This window comes from Protopterus annectens, chromosome 1.part1, assembly GCF_019279795.1.
Source record: "Protopterus annectens isolate FY-2018-M chromosome 1.part1, PAN1.0, whole genome shotgun sequence".
Lineage (NCBI taxonomy): Eukaryota > Metazoa > Chordata > Ceratodontiformes > Protopteridae > Protopterus > Protopterus annectens.
The window spans coordinates 564,116,608-564,133,025 of NC_056726.1; the positions used below are offsets into that span (position 1 = coordinate 564,116,608).

Here is a 16,418-nt window from a genome sequence, read left to right on the forward strand (position 1 = left end):
ATAACAAATGTAACTCTGTAGAGCAGTATTAGGTTGGTTGTCTTGCTTTGTGCTTTGCTGATGTTGAAGATTTGGAGACTAAGGAAGAGGAGCCTACAGGATGTCTTGTAGAGGCTCCTAGGTATGAAAATACTGAGTCCGTGGAAAGCAGTGTAGATATATCATTGATTATCATGAACTCTCTGCATTTGTAGTAGAAGAAGATGTGGGAGGGCCATGTCAAATGTTTCCAAATAAGATGGAAGTTTTACAATCGGATGAGGGTCAGTTTCAGAAAGCTGTTAGCATATCTGTGTGGGAACAGCTTAAGAAATTGAAGAAGTGTAAGATAGTAACAGATAAACTGAAATGAAGGAAGTTGCTCTTTCTTTAAATAGTAACCGTTCCTCTTTTTTGTCTGCTCAGTATGACTTGACATCATCTGTCTGTTGATGGAGATAGGATTGAAGCAGGATGCAGAAGTGAACTTTCTTTTTGCACTTTTGGGGAACAGAAGTGTAAATGAGTACCCATCTCAATTAAGGAGGGTGGTAGATTAAGGGTACACGATCTTTTAGTTATTGTATCTTGTATAGTACAACACTTGTTTTGTTAATATACATGATAGATTGAAAATATGTATGTCCCAGTAAAGGAAAGGTAGAGTCAGGATATTTTTACTTTCTGATCTTCTTAAGTAGGGCAGGGGGGTTAATATTCATTTAGATGGCAGAATAAGAAAATTGATTCAGATGTTAAGCTTTTTAGGGAAATACTTTGCAGGGTGGAAGTTGCTGTTGTTCGTTATATGTATGTGAGAGGAAATAGTGAAACAGCTATTGACTATTTTGCATTATTTAGTCATTGCTTTTCACACCCCGGATAATGCTTAGGAATGCTTATTGTTTTGATGACAGAGCTCTCATTTTTTTCTTTGTGTATGAGTCATTTCAGGAAATCTTTGGATAAAGCAGGCATGCATGCTATTTTGTTTTGGAAGCATCATCTAGATTTGTGGTTAATTTATGCTTCTTGGGTTTCTTGGTTTGTTTTGCATGATAAACTTGCTACAAAATTGAGGAAATTTAATATTAGACAGCTTTCTTTACAAGGGTTTATTGAAGAACATACATTTGGATGTGAAAACTGGTCAAGGTGCTTATATGGCAAAACAGTATGAGCTGTTTGACATGGATTTGAAAAGGCTGACTGCTTGATTTTAGAAGCAGATATTGTTATTAAGGAGATACTCCCTTTTTAAGTAATGTGATAAAATGGTTTTATAATGGGCACTGGACAGATAGTTTAGGCATAACAGTAGTGTCTGGCTGTTGTAGAAAAGATTTTGGATAATTTATTTGAGGGTATGCTGGAATAAGGATAATTTCTTGGTGGTTCCTAAAACCTGGATGTCAGATTTAGTGGTAGAGTTAAAACAGAAGATTCCTTGAGGAAGTATGTGCTGCTTTAAATCAGCTATACTTAGATGTACCCCTTAACATGGGTACTTAGGCAAATATGAATGTGTGTGTGTGTGTGTGTGTGTGTGTGTGTGTGTGTGTGTGTGTGTGTGTGTGTGTGTGTGTGTGTGTGTGTGTGTGTGTGTGCATTTGTTGTGTTGTGCACACACGTGTATGTGTTATGAAATGTCCTATACTGTACACTATGAGTTTGAGAATGAAATTTCTGTGCAAGACAGTTTAAATACCATATGACGAAGAGCCCTCTGTATTGCAGCTGCGCATGTCTTCTTTGTATTTTTTTCTGCTTAATTAGTATTTTCCATTGACAGCAGTAGGCTGTTTTAATTGACTATGTTTTTGCTGACTAGGGTTTTAAGTTGTTTGCTCAGGTTCTAGTAGGCAGACAGTCTTTTGAGAGGTTTTCTCCTGTTAAGATCAACTTTATTGCTGTTTTTCAGAATACATTAATTTGGTTGATGTATTTTAGCAGTTTAGTTATGTTTATGTAAGAATTTGTTAACTCTGTAGTTTATTTCTTATGACTTGATTTTTAATTAGTTCTGCTGATTATACTGGGAAACTTGTGGCCAAATATCATATCTTGTACTAAGTTAGGCACTAGAGCTAAAGGATATAGTTTACTTAGAAGAGTTTATATTTCAGTATTACAGAGTATTCCCCTGTTGTTTCCATGTACTTCTGTCACTTCAGTTTTGCAATTACTAGCTATCTTATGCTTGCAGATATATTGTGATTTAATTAAAATAGCCATGTTCCCTGCATCCAGCAGTAGCTACATTTCTTTTCCCATTACGAAAGCACTATGTGTCAGTGGTGTAACAAGTAGCACATTCCCTTTTGGTGTAGAAGGCTGTGGGTTCTATTCCCTCACCAGGTAGTAGGATTCCTGACACAGCAGTGCAGCATAAGGGAGGTGCTGCATTCCTGTGTGTGCCATCCTTTGGATAAGATGTTAAACTAAGGTCCCATCTGCTTGAGTTGGTGATAGCTGACATGGATGTAAAAGATCCTATGGCACCTATCAAAAAGAGTAGGGGGAGGTAAATGCCCCTAGTAGTATGAATATAATTTCTGGTCTCTTCTGAGAAGATGCCACTCAACTAGTAGCACTAACACAGCCAATAAATGAATAAAACAAATTCTGTACTTGTAAAGAATTTATATACTACATGTTGTTATTTGTTCACTGAGCACCTGAAACAGTTATGTGTGTTTATACAATGACCCCCCACCATTAAATATTCAAAAATGTGCACGCTGATTGGTCAGCTTGAACGTTGTAAATCAGAGTTATAGTAATGGAAAAAGGTCCAGTCGCCCAGACTTTTTCCATTACTATAACTCTTTTTTTCACACTGTTTCGCTATGTTAAATGAGTTTAACACAGCGAGACAGCTTTAAAAAAAGCAACAGAGATTCTCCGTTGCTTTTTTAAAGCTGTCTCGCTATGTTAAACTCCTTTAACATAGCGAGACAGTTTGTAAAAAGCAACGGAGATCTTGCTTTCTCCGTTGCTTTTTTCAAAACTATCTTGCTATGTTAAATGGGTTTAACATAGCAAGACAGCTTTAAAAAAAGCAACGAAGATTCTCCGTTGCTTTTTATAAAGCTGTCTCGCTATGTTAAACCCATTTAACATAGCGAAAACAGTTTGTAAAAAGCAACAGAGATCTTGCTTTCTCCGTTGCTTTTGCCCACAGTTCTGATGTACTGCGTAGGCATATGCATGCGCAGTACATCAGAACTGCCGCAGAATACTAGACAGCTGCAGAAGGGCAGCAAGGAGGCATTATACAATGCCATTATTTAAGAAAAGTAATTATTTTTTTTTCTTAAATAATGTCATTGTATAATAGCAATAACCCACTTCTAGGTGTGGGTAATGCTGGATTTACCCACGGTTGGCTTTGTTTGGCCACTCGGGCTTCGCCCTCGTGACCAAACCATGCCAGCCGTGGGTAAATCCAGCATTATCCACACCCAGGTGTGGGTTATTGCTATAATCATCAATCTATTAATCATTATTTTCAACAAATGAAGAGCTTCTTCAGACTGGATCAATGTTTCTTTTCAGTCTAATCACTGCCTTATAATTATTGAAGTAATTGGACTTCAGAGAATGCTTTATGAAATGTAAACAGTCACACTCAGTATACTTCAGTTCACTAACATCTGAAACAGTATGCTGTCGAAACTCCTTTGGCCACATGTAGTACCTAACAGTCTTTAAACTCCACAAAACAACATTGTCCATAAGGAGATTTGTTTTTCCAGGCTGAGGTTTGTATTCTAAGGCAGCCATTATTATGGTTACCACGTTGTTGTGTCTTTCGGCTTTTCCTGGTTATGGGTCGCCACAGCGGAACTCCGGTCTGCTAATGATTGGCAGTAGATTTTTATGTGCCGAGTTGCCAGCCCTGACACACAACATTCAATGAAGGTATGCCCATTCACACATGTCTCCATGCAGAAGATGCTCTAGCTGAGAATCGAACCGGACAACGTCTTACTGTGAGGCAACAACGCTACCGCAGCACCACCACCGTAGTACATTATTAGGGTTGCTATACCGTGGTTATATCTCACTTACTTGGTATATGGATGGACTTGGACTGCATGCCACAATTAAAGCAGGGCAAGTGAATTTTGTGGGTACTGAAATCAACATAGCAGCAACAGAACTCTTGAAAGGACACCAAACACTAAGCCTTGTAATTTGATTTTTTTTAAGTATGCTGAACTGACATTTCCATAGCCAAACCATGTGATAACTGAAGACAATGAAATCCTGTCATCCACATCTGAACTTATTACTGGATGAGTATTATAGTTCAAAAAGCTTAGAAGGCTGGTTTCTTGCTTGAAACCTACAATACTTTTGTTAAGGTTTGAAAAAAAGCAAAAGCTTAAAATAATGTACAGAATGTCTGGAGGGAATGGTAATTTTGTTAGTTGTGCAGTTAACTTTAAAGCACGGTATATTAAAAGAAACCTGGGCAGAGTGATAGCAGATTTGGCAGTATTTAATCATAAGATATAAATTCATTTCATCCTCATGCTTTATTAACATCTCAGGTATTATTCGTATGCTGTCTTAAATTTAACAACACACATTTCCTTTTGCCCGCAACATTGAGAGAAGCATGTAGTGCAGTTAAGAAATCATTTAAAGTGTTATTTTGGAAATATTCTACTATTCATATTTCTTTCTAAATTCTCTGTATACACTTCCATACATATTTATGACCTTCTTGTTCAACTTTGTTTAACAATTCACTCTCGTCTCCTTGCTGTATTCTAATTATGTACTGTATTACTGTATTTATCTGTGTTTACTATTATGTTTGTTATACCTGCTATCATAGCTTTTTGCCTCTGAGGTCTGGGTCGTGGTAAAAAAAAAAGTTCATGAGCCAGTTCACTTACCTGGTTAACAGATGAAAAATAAAAATAATCAAATCAATAATTAACATCAGGAGGAACAAGTGACAAATGTAACTCATATTTATTCAGAACAGTTGCTGTCAGCTCCACATTTTATAATATGTTTGCTACACTATACAACATCCTCCTGGAAGTTCCTAAGCAAGATTTAAAAAAAAATCTCCATAGACTCATTAAAATGCATGATGTTCCAAGTCCAGGCTAGTAGAGATGCTCCAGGAACATCACACATATTATTTTTTTGAATAATCATATATCTTAGCATTCTAGATCAACATACAAAATGGCATGTGAACATTATGTAATGGTTCAGCTAGCTTAATTAAGAAATAATACATTTGGTATGATGTCCCATTGTCTAGGGGAATCCCAAGTTCATAGTAGATGGTTTTATGGGTTATGACCACGGCAGCTTTGGAATGTATCTTATGAAGATGGAGTTGCACCTCAGTACCAAATTATACACCAGTGGAAAGATTTTATCAAAGAAATGTATGATGATATGGAGTTGATGATATGCATTTTAATATAAAAATTATGTTACAGTACACCTGAAGAATGCATAAAACTTACTGTGCAGCTAGCTAAATACAAGTCTTTTTGCAAAAAAACTAGTTTAAAAGAAACTATTTTAAATATACAGTAAAACAAGCAAGGCTTATTTTTGTATAACTATATTTTAACAGGCTAATATAGCCGAGGCGCTAGAGAAAATTAAGTTTTGTGGACTTGTTTTTATTAAAGAAAAATTTGGATTGCACCTTACTGGCTTGAAGTTTGTGGTTAACAACATTCCATACATCTTCACATTGCATGATCTTTGTGTATTTCATTTGTTGTTTTCCTAACCTCTGTTTTGTTGGCTGTATTAAGGCAAAAGTTACTAAAAACAACAATAGACTGTGCAGTATGGTTAACAAGCACTAGTGCAACCATGTCACGTACTACACTAGATCTGCAACTACAACAAAGTTGTCCAGGGTTCTGCATGATCAGTATGTATGTTTTTTCTACATCCTAAACCTGACTGAATTCCCTTTTCTCTAAACTTCCCTTTCTTCTGGATCTCACTTCTGTTCAAAGACTCACATGCAGATTTGGAATAAAAGGTGTGTGTGTGTCATGCGAATGCATAATACATTGGAAATGTATGCTATTTCATTTATTTGCCTACAGCTTAACAATTAGATAAATGATCGTTATTATTTGTTGTTGATTATATATACAACATCATATTTTGTGGTATTTTTAAATGTTATGAAGTCTGAGTTTTATGTTAATAATATATTTTTATTGTTATCGCTTAATGAATCATTTGAAAAATGTTTGCACAAATTCATTAATACGATTCTTCATAAAAATAATATTTTATAGAAAGACATTAGAGGTCATTGTTTGCCATACAAATTCCCATTCAAAGATCAGAGATTTAAGGTATGGATAAATAATGAACATTAAGACTCCTTTAAGTACATAATGATTTTTGGAATCTTTATGTTGAGATTAATTAAATATGACTGAGTCCCATGGCTTCTTTTTACCACAGCAAAAACAATTCTGTAGTTGTTCATTGGAGTGTAAATCTAATGAGCCAAGGAGGGGGATCCCTGCTGGTCTAGTGTTTAGTATTTGGCACTCTCACCACCGCAACCTGGGTTTAGATTTCTAGTCAGTGAAAGCCTACTGTATAAAGCTTTGGCCTCCTAAACTAGAGATTATGGGTTTAAGTCCCATCTGGGGTGTTATAATCTTGTGGGATGGGTTGGCATAAGGGTTAAGGTCTTCACCTCACAGATACAAGGAATATGATTTGATTCTGACCATTGGTTATGGGCTAGGCTTGTAATAGTTTGATAACCTAATAATTAGCTATGACGTTGTGAACTTAAGGCGAAATCACACAACATTCATTGGTATAAGTTAGTCATTGAATAAAATACATAACATGGATATTTGGGCAAACAGTTCAAATAAGAGGGCAGTGAAACTGAAGGTGATGGTCAGACTATTAACAAGTAATCCATTAGAAGATGACCGACTGTGACTGACTAGTGGTGACAAAGATATTATGTTGTTCCTGAACAAATTTCTGAAAATCACTCCTTCACGGGTACCAAATGGGTAACAGACTACACAGTGAGTTTATTTCTTGTATTCCTTTTTTTAAGAATATATAACATATGCCATTGCTATACTATATCTAGTACTCATAGTCAACTAACTCACTTCTTTCTAGCTTATTCTGTCGTAGCAGGCATGCTGGGGTTTGCACTAAATATATATTTTTCTTACAATGCATTTTATATGGACATAAATGTGACCGTGCTTGATTTTGATTTTGTTAATCTTTTATTTTCATTTTATCTAAATAATAATTATTCTGTCTTTTTACAGAGCTATTCTCAGCAAGATGGATTTATAATAACTCAGTTTCCAATGGCAACAACTATGTCTGAATTCTGGGCTCTTGTATATGATTATAAGTGTTCAACATTAGTTTTGATGAATCAAGTTAATGAACTAGATGAGGTATTGTTTCTAATTTGTAATTCCTAAGCTATTTTGCTTGTCATATCATTGTAATGCTTCTGTTTCCTGCGTTTGCATGAATATAGATAACTTAACAATATCCATTCTTAAACCTACTTAAGATCTCAGTTCTGCTGCTGTAGCAACAGTTTCAAACAGTAGACTTGTCCTAAGAAACTTCCTAAGCCTGTAAATAAATCAACATAATCATGCACGATATAATTTCTTAGACTTAGTAGCGAATAATGTTACGTATGCAGAAACTTTGAATCAAAATCTTAAACCACAAAAATTTTGTTGCATTTCCATGGGAATAACAAATCTAGGTCCAAGTTTCTTTATCTAGTTCAAAAACGAACGTGACAACCATGCTGATAGCTACAATCCTTTATCTTATGTAGCGCTTTTCATTCAAGAAGTTCAAGAATTGTATCTGAACGAAAAGTGCTTCATAAAATAAAGGATTGTAGCTATCAGCACGGTTGTCACGTTTGTTTTTGGTTTGCAGATGAACATTTTCGTATTTCTTCATCTAGTTCTTTATATAACAATGTGTTATAATATTGTTTTAACAGTTGTTTTGTTGTCCAAATCCCTTAATGCCTTGCATGATAACTAATCTATGCTTTCATTCAGGGTACTCATTATTATTGTTATTATTATTATTATTATTATTATTAATATTATTATTATTATTATTGTTAGTAGTAGTAGTAGTAGTAGTAGTAGTACTAATGGGGTTTAAGACCTAACAGTTTTGTTAAGCCCACATTTCTCATTGTACAAATTAAGCCTTCATACCTTGCCCTGTCATGTTGTCAGAGCTTTTGCATATGATGAATTTTTTTTTTTGTCACAAATCCCTCTAGGGTAGTGATAATATCTTCTGGAAGTGATCAATGTTAGTATAGACAGACAGATAGCTACATATATACATACATACATGCATGCATACATACACTCATAAACATATAGGAAATCTGAGATGACAGAAATATGCATCCTATTTGTCCTGTCCTTCCAATCTGACTGATGGGTACTGAGCCACATGTCTGATCTGATCTGGTCCTATTAGTGATCCAGGATTGAGTTCCTCTAACAGTTTTTCTCCCATATTCCACCTCTACATTAATTCTCCTCAGACTTTATTTGCCACATACAGTACATGGATATTATTTCTGAGCTCTCAGCTAAGTGATGTATAATAATAATAATAATAATAATAATAATAATAATAATAATAATAATAATTATTATTATTATTATTATTATTATTACCTAAAATTCTTTCCTTTTGCAGACTATATTTTTAGGTATTTGTCATGCTTTCTAGTTCATGTGTTACTTGAGCAGGAGGCCTAGCACTCCCTTTTGTCTTAAAAAAAATTGTTTCCGTTATACTTCACTTATTGATGTTTATTGGATTTACCTTTTCTTATCTAGTCTAATTTAAGTATTACTATTTTTTTCCTTGTACTACTTATAATTTTTATTTGTTGTTCTTAACAGTAGTAAATATAGACAAATTTGACAAGCATGAGAAAAGCTTCAAGAAGTGCACCAAGTTTGGCTGCAAGATTCCACCCCATAACTCCCATGACCTCTGTACATTGTGCCTTGGGTCGGTGCATCTCTCTTCGCAGATTACTTAATTTGTAAGGCCTTTGACCCTATTCATTTGTGGGTACATAGTTTACTACTATAGCCCTTGTTTTGTCTTCATTAATTTTATGCATCAAAAAGAGTTGAAACTGTCTCAAAATATTCTACAACACTAATACATCACATTCTGGAGTTATCAAGTGCAAAATAATATTATTAGCAAATATAGATAACTTTTCTTGGTCACCATAGCACTTATAGCCTTGAGGTACTAGTGGCTGTAATAAAAAGTAAATTAAAAAATGGGAAAGAGAATTTAGTTGTGTAGATAAAAAAAGATTCTGTTATTGCAGCTGAGGCTATATGAGTAGAGGCCAAACAAAAGACTAAAGACTAAAGAAAGCGAGAAACTGGAAACTCTTGATTATGGATATGGATATTACAATCCAAGCAGTGAAAATAGTTTTATACACCGGTAAGGCATATTTTTATCAATCAGAGGAGAAAATGTGGATCATAATGAAGAGTTGAAGTAATTTATTTGGAAGGGGGAAGAGTTAAGCAGGAAAAGTTGATTCTCCTTTTAGAGCGACGTGGTTTAGGATTATCTGATTTGAATGGCGACTTCAGACCTATGCAGTTAAAGGTCATATGCATTATGAGAATGTAAGGTTACCAATCAAAATGAAAAGGGATGATAGTGAAATGGGAGTTGGCGGGAGTTAGAGAAACAAGGAGACAGTAGAATTCTTGATGTTTATCCTTAATGAGAATAAAAATAACCATGCAGAATATTATATTCATTAAGTTGCAGAAAGTATTCTAAGAACCAAACCAACATGGGAATGGAGAAATGAGATTTTGCCAGTAAGGATGGCTGCAAGTAGGGGTATAAAAAATAGAAAAGGGAGGGCTGGAATTTACTGGAGAAAACTGACAAAAGAATTAAGGTATTGGGAGCAAGGAACCAGAGAGGGAAAGGTAATCGAGTGGGATGAGGCCAAGCAGCAGTTTGGATTGCAGGTTAGAGACTGCCTTCCCTATCAGGGACTGATATCAGACTATAGACAAACAGAAGGAATAGGGGAGTGATAAGCAATACACTAACTCTGGTATAGTTTTTAGTTGAGTCTTGAAAATAAGCTACTTTTAAACACGGGATAATTAGTAGGACATATGACATATTGTATACTAAATATAAGAATCAGTCAAAAGAGGTAAGAAATGATTGGGAAGAGAGACTGGAAAAGGCAATTTACAAAGGAAGAATGACATATGGAGTATAGTTCAGAATGTTTAGGATTTATGTTTGGAAATGTTTGCGTAGGTACTTCTGTACCCCAAGTATGTTTCTGATGATTTTTCCTCAGGTAGAGTGTCAAATATTGAAGGTGCGATGGAAAAGAGAGGGGTAATTAGGACCATGTTTTTGGGAGTGCTATAAGTTGTCAACACTCTGTTTAAACTTTTGGGGCAGCAAATTTTTGCAACTAAGAAAATTATTCTTTTGAGTTTTTCAGTAACGAGAAGAGAAATATTTTCTCTCTTAGAAAAAAAAAGAGGATGTGAATTATATATACATTTTAAGGTCTTATTAAGTTTAATGCTATTGGCTGCTGAAAATCAATTTCTGGAAAATGGAAATCAAAAGCTAAACTAACTATAACTGAACTGAATATTTTAAAGGAGATGAACTAGAAGCAGGATCTTTATAAAAGGGAAACAAGCAAATTACATAGAAATAAATGGAATTTGCAGGGACAATGCATGCCTAATAATGTTGAGAAGGAGGAGTGAGCTTTAATGGAATGCATTTATTGAGCAATTTATGTAATGTTGAATTGAATAATTGTTAAAAATAAAGAAAGCATATACATAATGTACAATACATGAGCATGTCACATCAATATGCTTTGCTTTCTTTTTATTAATGTATATTTATCTATGTCTTATGGGGTAGCTGCAGTGGTGCAGTGGTTAGTGTTGTCACCTCACAGCAAGAGGTTTTCCAGTTTGATTCTTGCCTGGGATGCCTTCTGTGCAGTCTGCATGTCCTCCCTGCGGTCACGTGGGTTTCCTCTGGGTGCTCCACTTTCCTCCCACTTTCCAAAGACATGCAATAGGTGGACTACACAGTCTAAACTGGCCATAGATGAGACAGTGTGTGTGTGTGTGTGTGTGTGTGTGTGTGTGTGTTTGTGTGTTTGTGTATGTGTGTGTGTGTGTGTGTGTGTGTGTGTGTGTGTGTGTGTGTGTGTGTGTGTGTGTGTGTGTGTGTGTGTGTGTGTGTGTGTGTGTGTGCAAGTGAGTGGTATGAATGAACTACCATGGCAGGACTAACCACCTGGCAGTGTAAACCATGGCTCAAGACGATTGTCACTGCTGAAATGACACCCTGACCCCACGTGCAAAATGGGAAAAAGGGTTGAGAATGTATGGATGGATGGATTTTCCTATGTCTTAAGCAATAATTTAATAAAGGTGGTATAAAAAATTGTAAGGACTTTGGGCCTCATTCATTGGGTGACCAAAGAAATTAACTTATTTATCTTGAAAGGGCTTCTTCCCCCAGATTGATCTGATGAAAATGAAAAACAAACCAGAAGACAAGGATAAGGACATCAACATCAGAAAAAGAAAAGCTGATGATGCTGGTACATCTTTGACCCTGAAAGTACTTAGACTGCAGCCAACTCAAGCTTGTCAAACACCCATTATGGTGTGAGTCTTCTTCATTAGCTCCACCTCTGTTGAAACTAATTCTAACTAGAGATAACTCTCCAAAGTCCGTTGCCATCAGGCATTATTCTGTTTGACATTTTCCCTGATTTATCTCTAAATCTCTGTTTACTTCATCCCTCCCATATGACCTTCATAAGCACTAGTGACACAGATGAGGAATTGATAATGGGTGTCATCCCATTCCCCAGTCAGTACCAAGGATGATTTGGGTTGACCCTTTATCACTCATACTTGCTCTATCCCCATCCATGTTTTGGCACCAGTGGTTTTGGAGCAGAGGCATCACCAGAAACCTGTGCAGCCAGCACTGACAAGTAGCTTTACTTTGTCTCTCATTTAGATTTACTCAAAGCTGAGACATTTAACATAGCTTGAATCTTGGGACCACATGCCTGAGGCTGGGTATGTGGCACTGTCTTTGGACCTAACCCAATTGGTGCGTTTATCCTTGCTTGTGATGTCAGCCTTCAGTACATCAGCACTAATCTCCTCCTCAATGTCTATGGGTCATCGGTATCAGGGATTCCTTACTCAAGGCTGATTATGTCTACTTTTGTGGAGATAGTTGCAGCCTCAGAGTGAGATTATGTGGTGTTAGTTGATCTGGCATCAGAATTCAATGTGATGAAGAGGATGATTTCAACTCCCACATGGACAACTGCACAGCTTACGGTGATGTTGTCTCTACCCCAGGACATCCAGTAATCAGTGTCTCAGCTAATTTATCAGAAATCAAAAATCAGAGCAGAACAGATAGCCTCAAAACTCCTGAAAAGGTTCATTTTTAGTCCTTAGGGGATTCAGATTCACCTTTTATGTCCCTACAAAGTGGACATGCAAGAAGAGGCACACAGACAACCCTACAAAGTAACTGATATCAGACACTAACTTGGATGATCAAGAGAGCTCCCTCAACTCCCTTCCAAAGAGGCTACCCTTGGTGAAATCCTGGAATTGATGATATAAAGAAAATCCTGGCAAAAGGTTTTCCCTCTCAAAATGAGGAGGTGTTTGTTGAGGTTTAACATTCTGCACACTGTACCTCCAAGATGGACGCTCCTTCAAACTGTCTGATAGATTTGTCCACAAGGAGACCTTGGCAGGAACCTGATTACTCACAAGTCATTTCAAGAAAACCAGAAAAGACTCTTCTTCACCCTAAAGATAGTCAACACTGGCCTATGGAACCTCTGATGGGCTCTATGGTTGTAGCAGCAGCAGCAGCAGCTAAGCAGGATGTGTCAGATGAGGTAGCTACTGTCACTCCGCTTAACAAGGCATTCAAAGGGATGGATATAATGGGTAAGTGTGTATGCACCACAGGAACGTTTTGCCTTTAGGGTTTTAAACTATGACCCACACACAAATATCTTCCAAAGAGATTTAGTGGAACAAGCTTTTGAGCCTTTGCAAAAACCACCCCATACTAGAGTCTGGAAAATAGTTAAGTGACCACAGTAGATGCAAAAGTAAACATTACCAACATCTTCATGTGACTGTTACATAATGCAGCAAATGGAGTAGCCAGAATGGTGGACATGGGCATTATTATGAAGCTTCATGTTTGGTTCTACCTTTGTAACTTTATGGACTACTTGAAGATATCCTTCACAAATGCCTCATATGATGGTACCACCTTATTTTGTCCTTGTGTAAAAGAAAAATGATTGTGGTGCAAAAGGAAGGTAAGGCTCTATCTGCCATTTGTGTCAAGTTTAAACCCCTCAAAGATCCTACAACAGGAATTTGAAGTGGTCCAAACCCTTATGGTTCTGAAAGTTCCATGGACTCCATTTCAGATAGGGTGGCCATGTAAGAAAGAGCTCCTTCAAAAGACTGCAACCTAGAGGTTGTAGAGGTCTACAATTTTGGGACCTATTTCTGGCAAACAATACCAATATCCCCTGAAGGCTTGCTCAACTGTTCCTCTCTGGAGGCAGTCAGATTCCATTTTTATCTCCACTCTCCTACGTGGATGGCCAACATGCAGAACACTTGGGTTAGGAAGATAATATTCAGAGGGTCTATATTAGATGAACGAAGTTCATCTTAGCCAATGCTCACATGAGTGAAAATCTAGGAACTCGAAACTGCAATTGTGGGGGGCTATGCCCCCCCACATCCCCTGCTAAATTTATATTCCAACTCCGAGATTGCACTACAGTGAGGAAAGGGCAAATAATCCCATCTTCACTGTACCGCGATCTCACAATTGCGGTTTTGAGTTCCGCAATTTTCGCTCATGTGAGCATTTGCCAAGATGAACTTTCATTCAACTAATATAGACCCTATTCAGAGGCTATACTATATGATTTTACTCCTTACAGTTGCTGTCAAATGTTTCACCAAACCAATGGGAAGCAACCAGAAGAGAAATATTTTCTCCTTCAGAAAAAAACAGCATATCAAGAAAAACTAAAGCCTGTAATACACTTGCCGTTCATAAAGAATCCAAAGTAAACAAATGAAGAATGGCCATGTTATGTCCAAAAGATTTATTATAAAACTCAGTAAAAACAGTTCGAAATAACAACACAGTTCGATACCACAAAGCTTTCAGATTACTCCTTCCTCAGTGTGATATAAAACAATTAAACACACTATTATTTAATTAAAATTGATAAATACACAATAAGTAAAACAGCCAATTGGATAACAAGAGAATAATCAAGTTAAATAATAGGATCTGATTTAAAGAGATAAAACATTCTGCAAGAAAACATGTTATTAAAACATAACAGAAATTATTTTTTTAGGCATAATTGTTTGCGCTTTAAGATAGGTTTGATAGATACTGTAGAGTTAATATCAGGGGCACTATGAGTTTGTAATTTAACAATCCAATTATATTGTTTCATCTCTAAATCATTATTTTTATCGCCCCTTCTCCTACTAGCAAAACAATTATCTATAACTCTAAATACAAAATTATGTGTGTTATTTGTTTCTACAATATGTTTTGCTATTGCATTTGTCAAAAAACATCTTTTAGTGTCTGATCTATGTTTTATAATGTGTTCACGTCATTTTTCACAAGTGGCTAAATAAACAATATTAGTGGTATGACAAGTTGCCGTACAAGTAAAGGAGTATGAGTTATGTGTGATAGGATGTACAAATGTATTACTTTTACATATAACACTGCACACAGAACAATTTAAACATGGATAAGTACCTTTTTTATTTAGTTCTAATTTACTTTGTGTCTTCTGCCGAAGATCTTTATAACATAATTTACTTTTTAAATTTGTGGAATTTTTATAGGCAAATTTTGGATATGGTGAAATAATGTTATTTAATTCTGGCAGGACTGTCAAAATGCCCCAATTAGTTGATATTATTTTTCTAACATCAATGGTGGATCTACTATAAGTAGTAGTGTATCACAAAAAGTCATTTTTATTTTTATGAACATCAATACTACTATGTAGTGCTGAAAAGTAAGGACTAGCTGTATTCTTTCTTTGTTCAAGAACTAGTTTCTCTTATAGGTTCATAGGTTCATAGGTTCATACTAGGCTATCTGCCCTAGGGCATTTATAAGCCTAGCCAGAGTGTGTTTGGCTTTCGCCACCCATTTTAAATTAATTTTGCTATGTCCTTTTTCGAGGTTAGTATACTGTGCCTCTGTCTAACAGTGACACAGAAGTGATACCCGGGGTAAACCTACGATCTCCCATCCACTCATCAAGATTCCTCTTGAAGAGAGTCAATGAGAGACTCGGCCTAAGCTGGACTGGGATTTTATTCCAGAGTGAAGGGAGCCTCTGGGTTATGAATCTGTCCCTCCAGCATGTCCTATTTATTTCAGTGCTGAAGTTCAAGTCTCTCGAGCACGTATGTGGATGGGATTTGGATTTTCTGAGGTATCTTCTTCCATCAATAGCTTAGGATCATAACCGCTCTGTTGGAACTCATAATTCATGTAATGTAATTGTTCCACACATATATTGTCATTAGTATTCAACCTGCTAGCTCTATAATACTAGCTGTTTATTATACCTTTATATGTATGGTTGGGATGCATGCTCTTCCTATGCAAGTATTTATTTTTGTGGGTCGGTTTCTTGTATATTTGTATGGATAAAGTGCCATCTACTAAGTTTAAATGTGTATCCAAAAATGTATCTCTGCTGGTGAATTAGTCATTTCAAACTTTAAGAATTACGTAGTGTTATTTAAATATATAAAAAATTAATTCAATAAATCGAGGCTACTTCCCCAAACAAAATACACATCATCCACAAAATGCTTATAAAACATAATATAAGGTCTAAATTCAATAGGACATTCATAAACACATTTCTCTTCCCATTCATTTAGGGTTAAGTTAGCATATGTAACAGATTAAGCATAGTGTTAGACAAGATCAACTAAAATTTGAAGAAAATTTATATAAAGATATTGAGCATAATAAGAAACCTTTTTATAGATACGTAAGATGTGGAAGGAGTAAAGATACACAAACTGATAAACTGTGTGCAGAGTCTAAAATTTATTTTCAGACATAACAGATTATAGATATATTTACAAACTCTTATGAAAAACAGTTTGGCTCCACAAAAGGGTTGCTAAGTTGTCCTAGTGACATCCAGGTAACCCCAGATACTGGAATCAAACTAGATTATATTGAAAAAG

The 16,418-nt window shown here is 35.9% G+C and overlaps 1 protein-coding gene across 2 annotated transcripts in view; it reads left to right on the forward strand.

Annotated features, from left to right (window-relative positions):
• Window positions 1-16,418, forward strand: part of LOC122806395 (receptor-type tyrosine-protein phosphatase U-like) — a 1,549,454-nt gene that overhangs the window by 1,412,913 nt on the left and 120,123 nt on the right. For both annotated transcript variants that reach the window (XM_044076762.1, XM_044076771.1), the window contains one exon: window positions 7,302-7,436. In XM_044076762.1, the coding sequence (XP_043932697.1) occupies window positions 7,302-7,436 (135 nt within the window). The remainder of the gene's footprint in view (window positions 1-7,301; window positions 7,437-16,418) is intronic.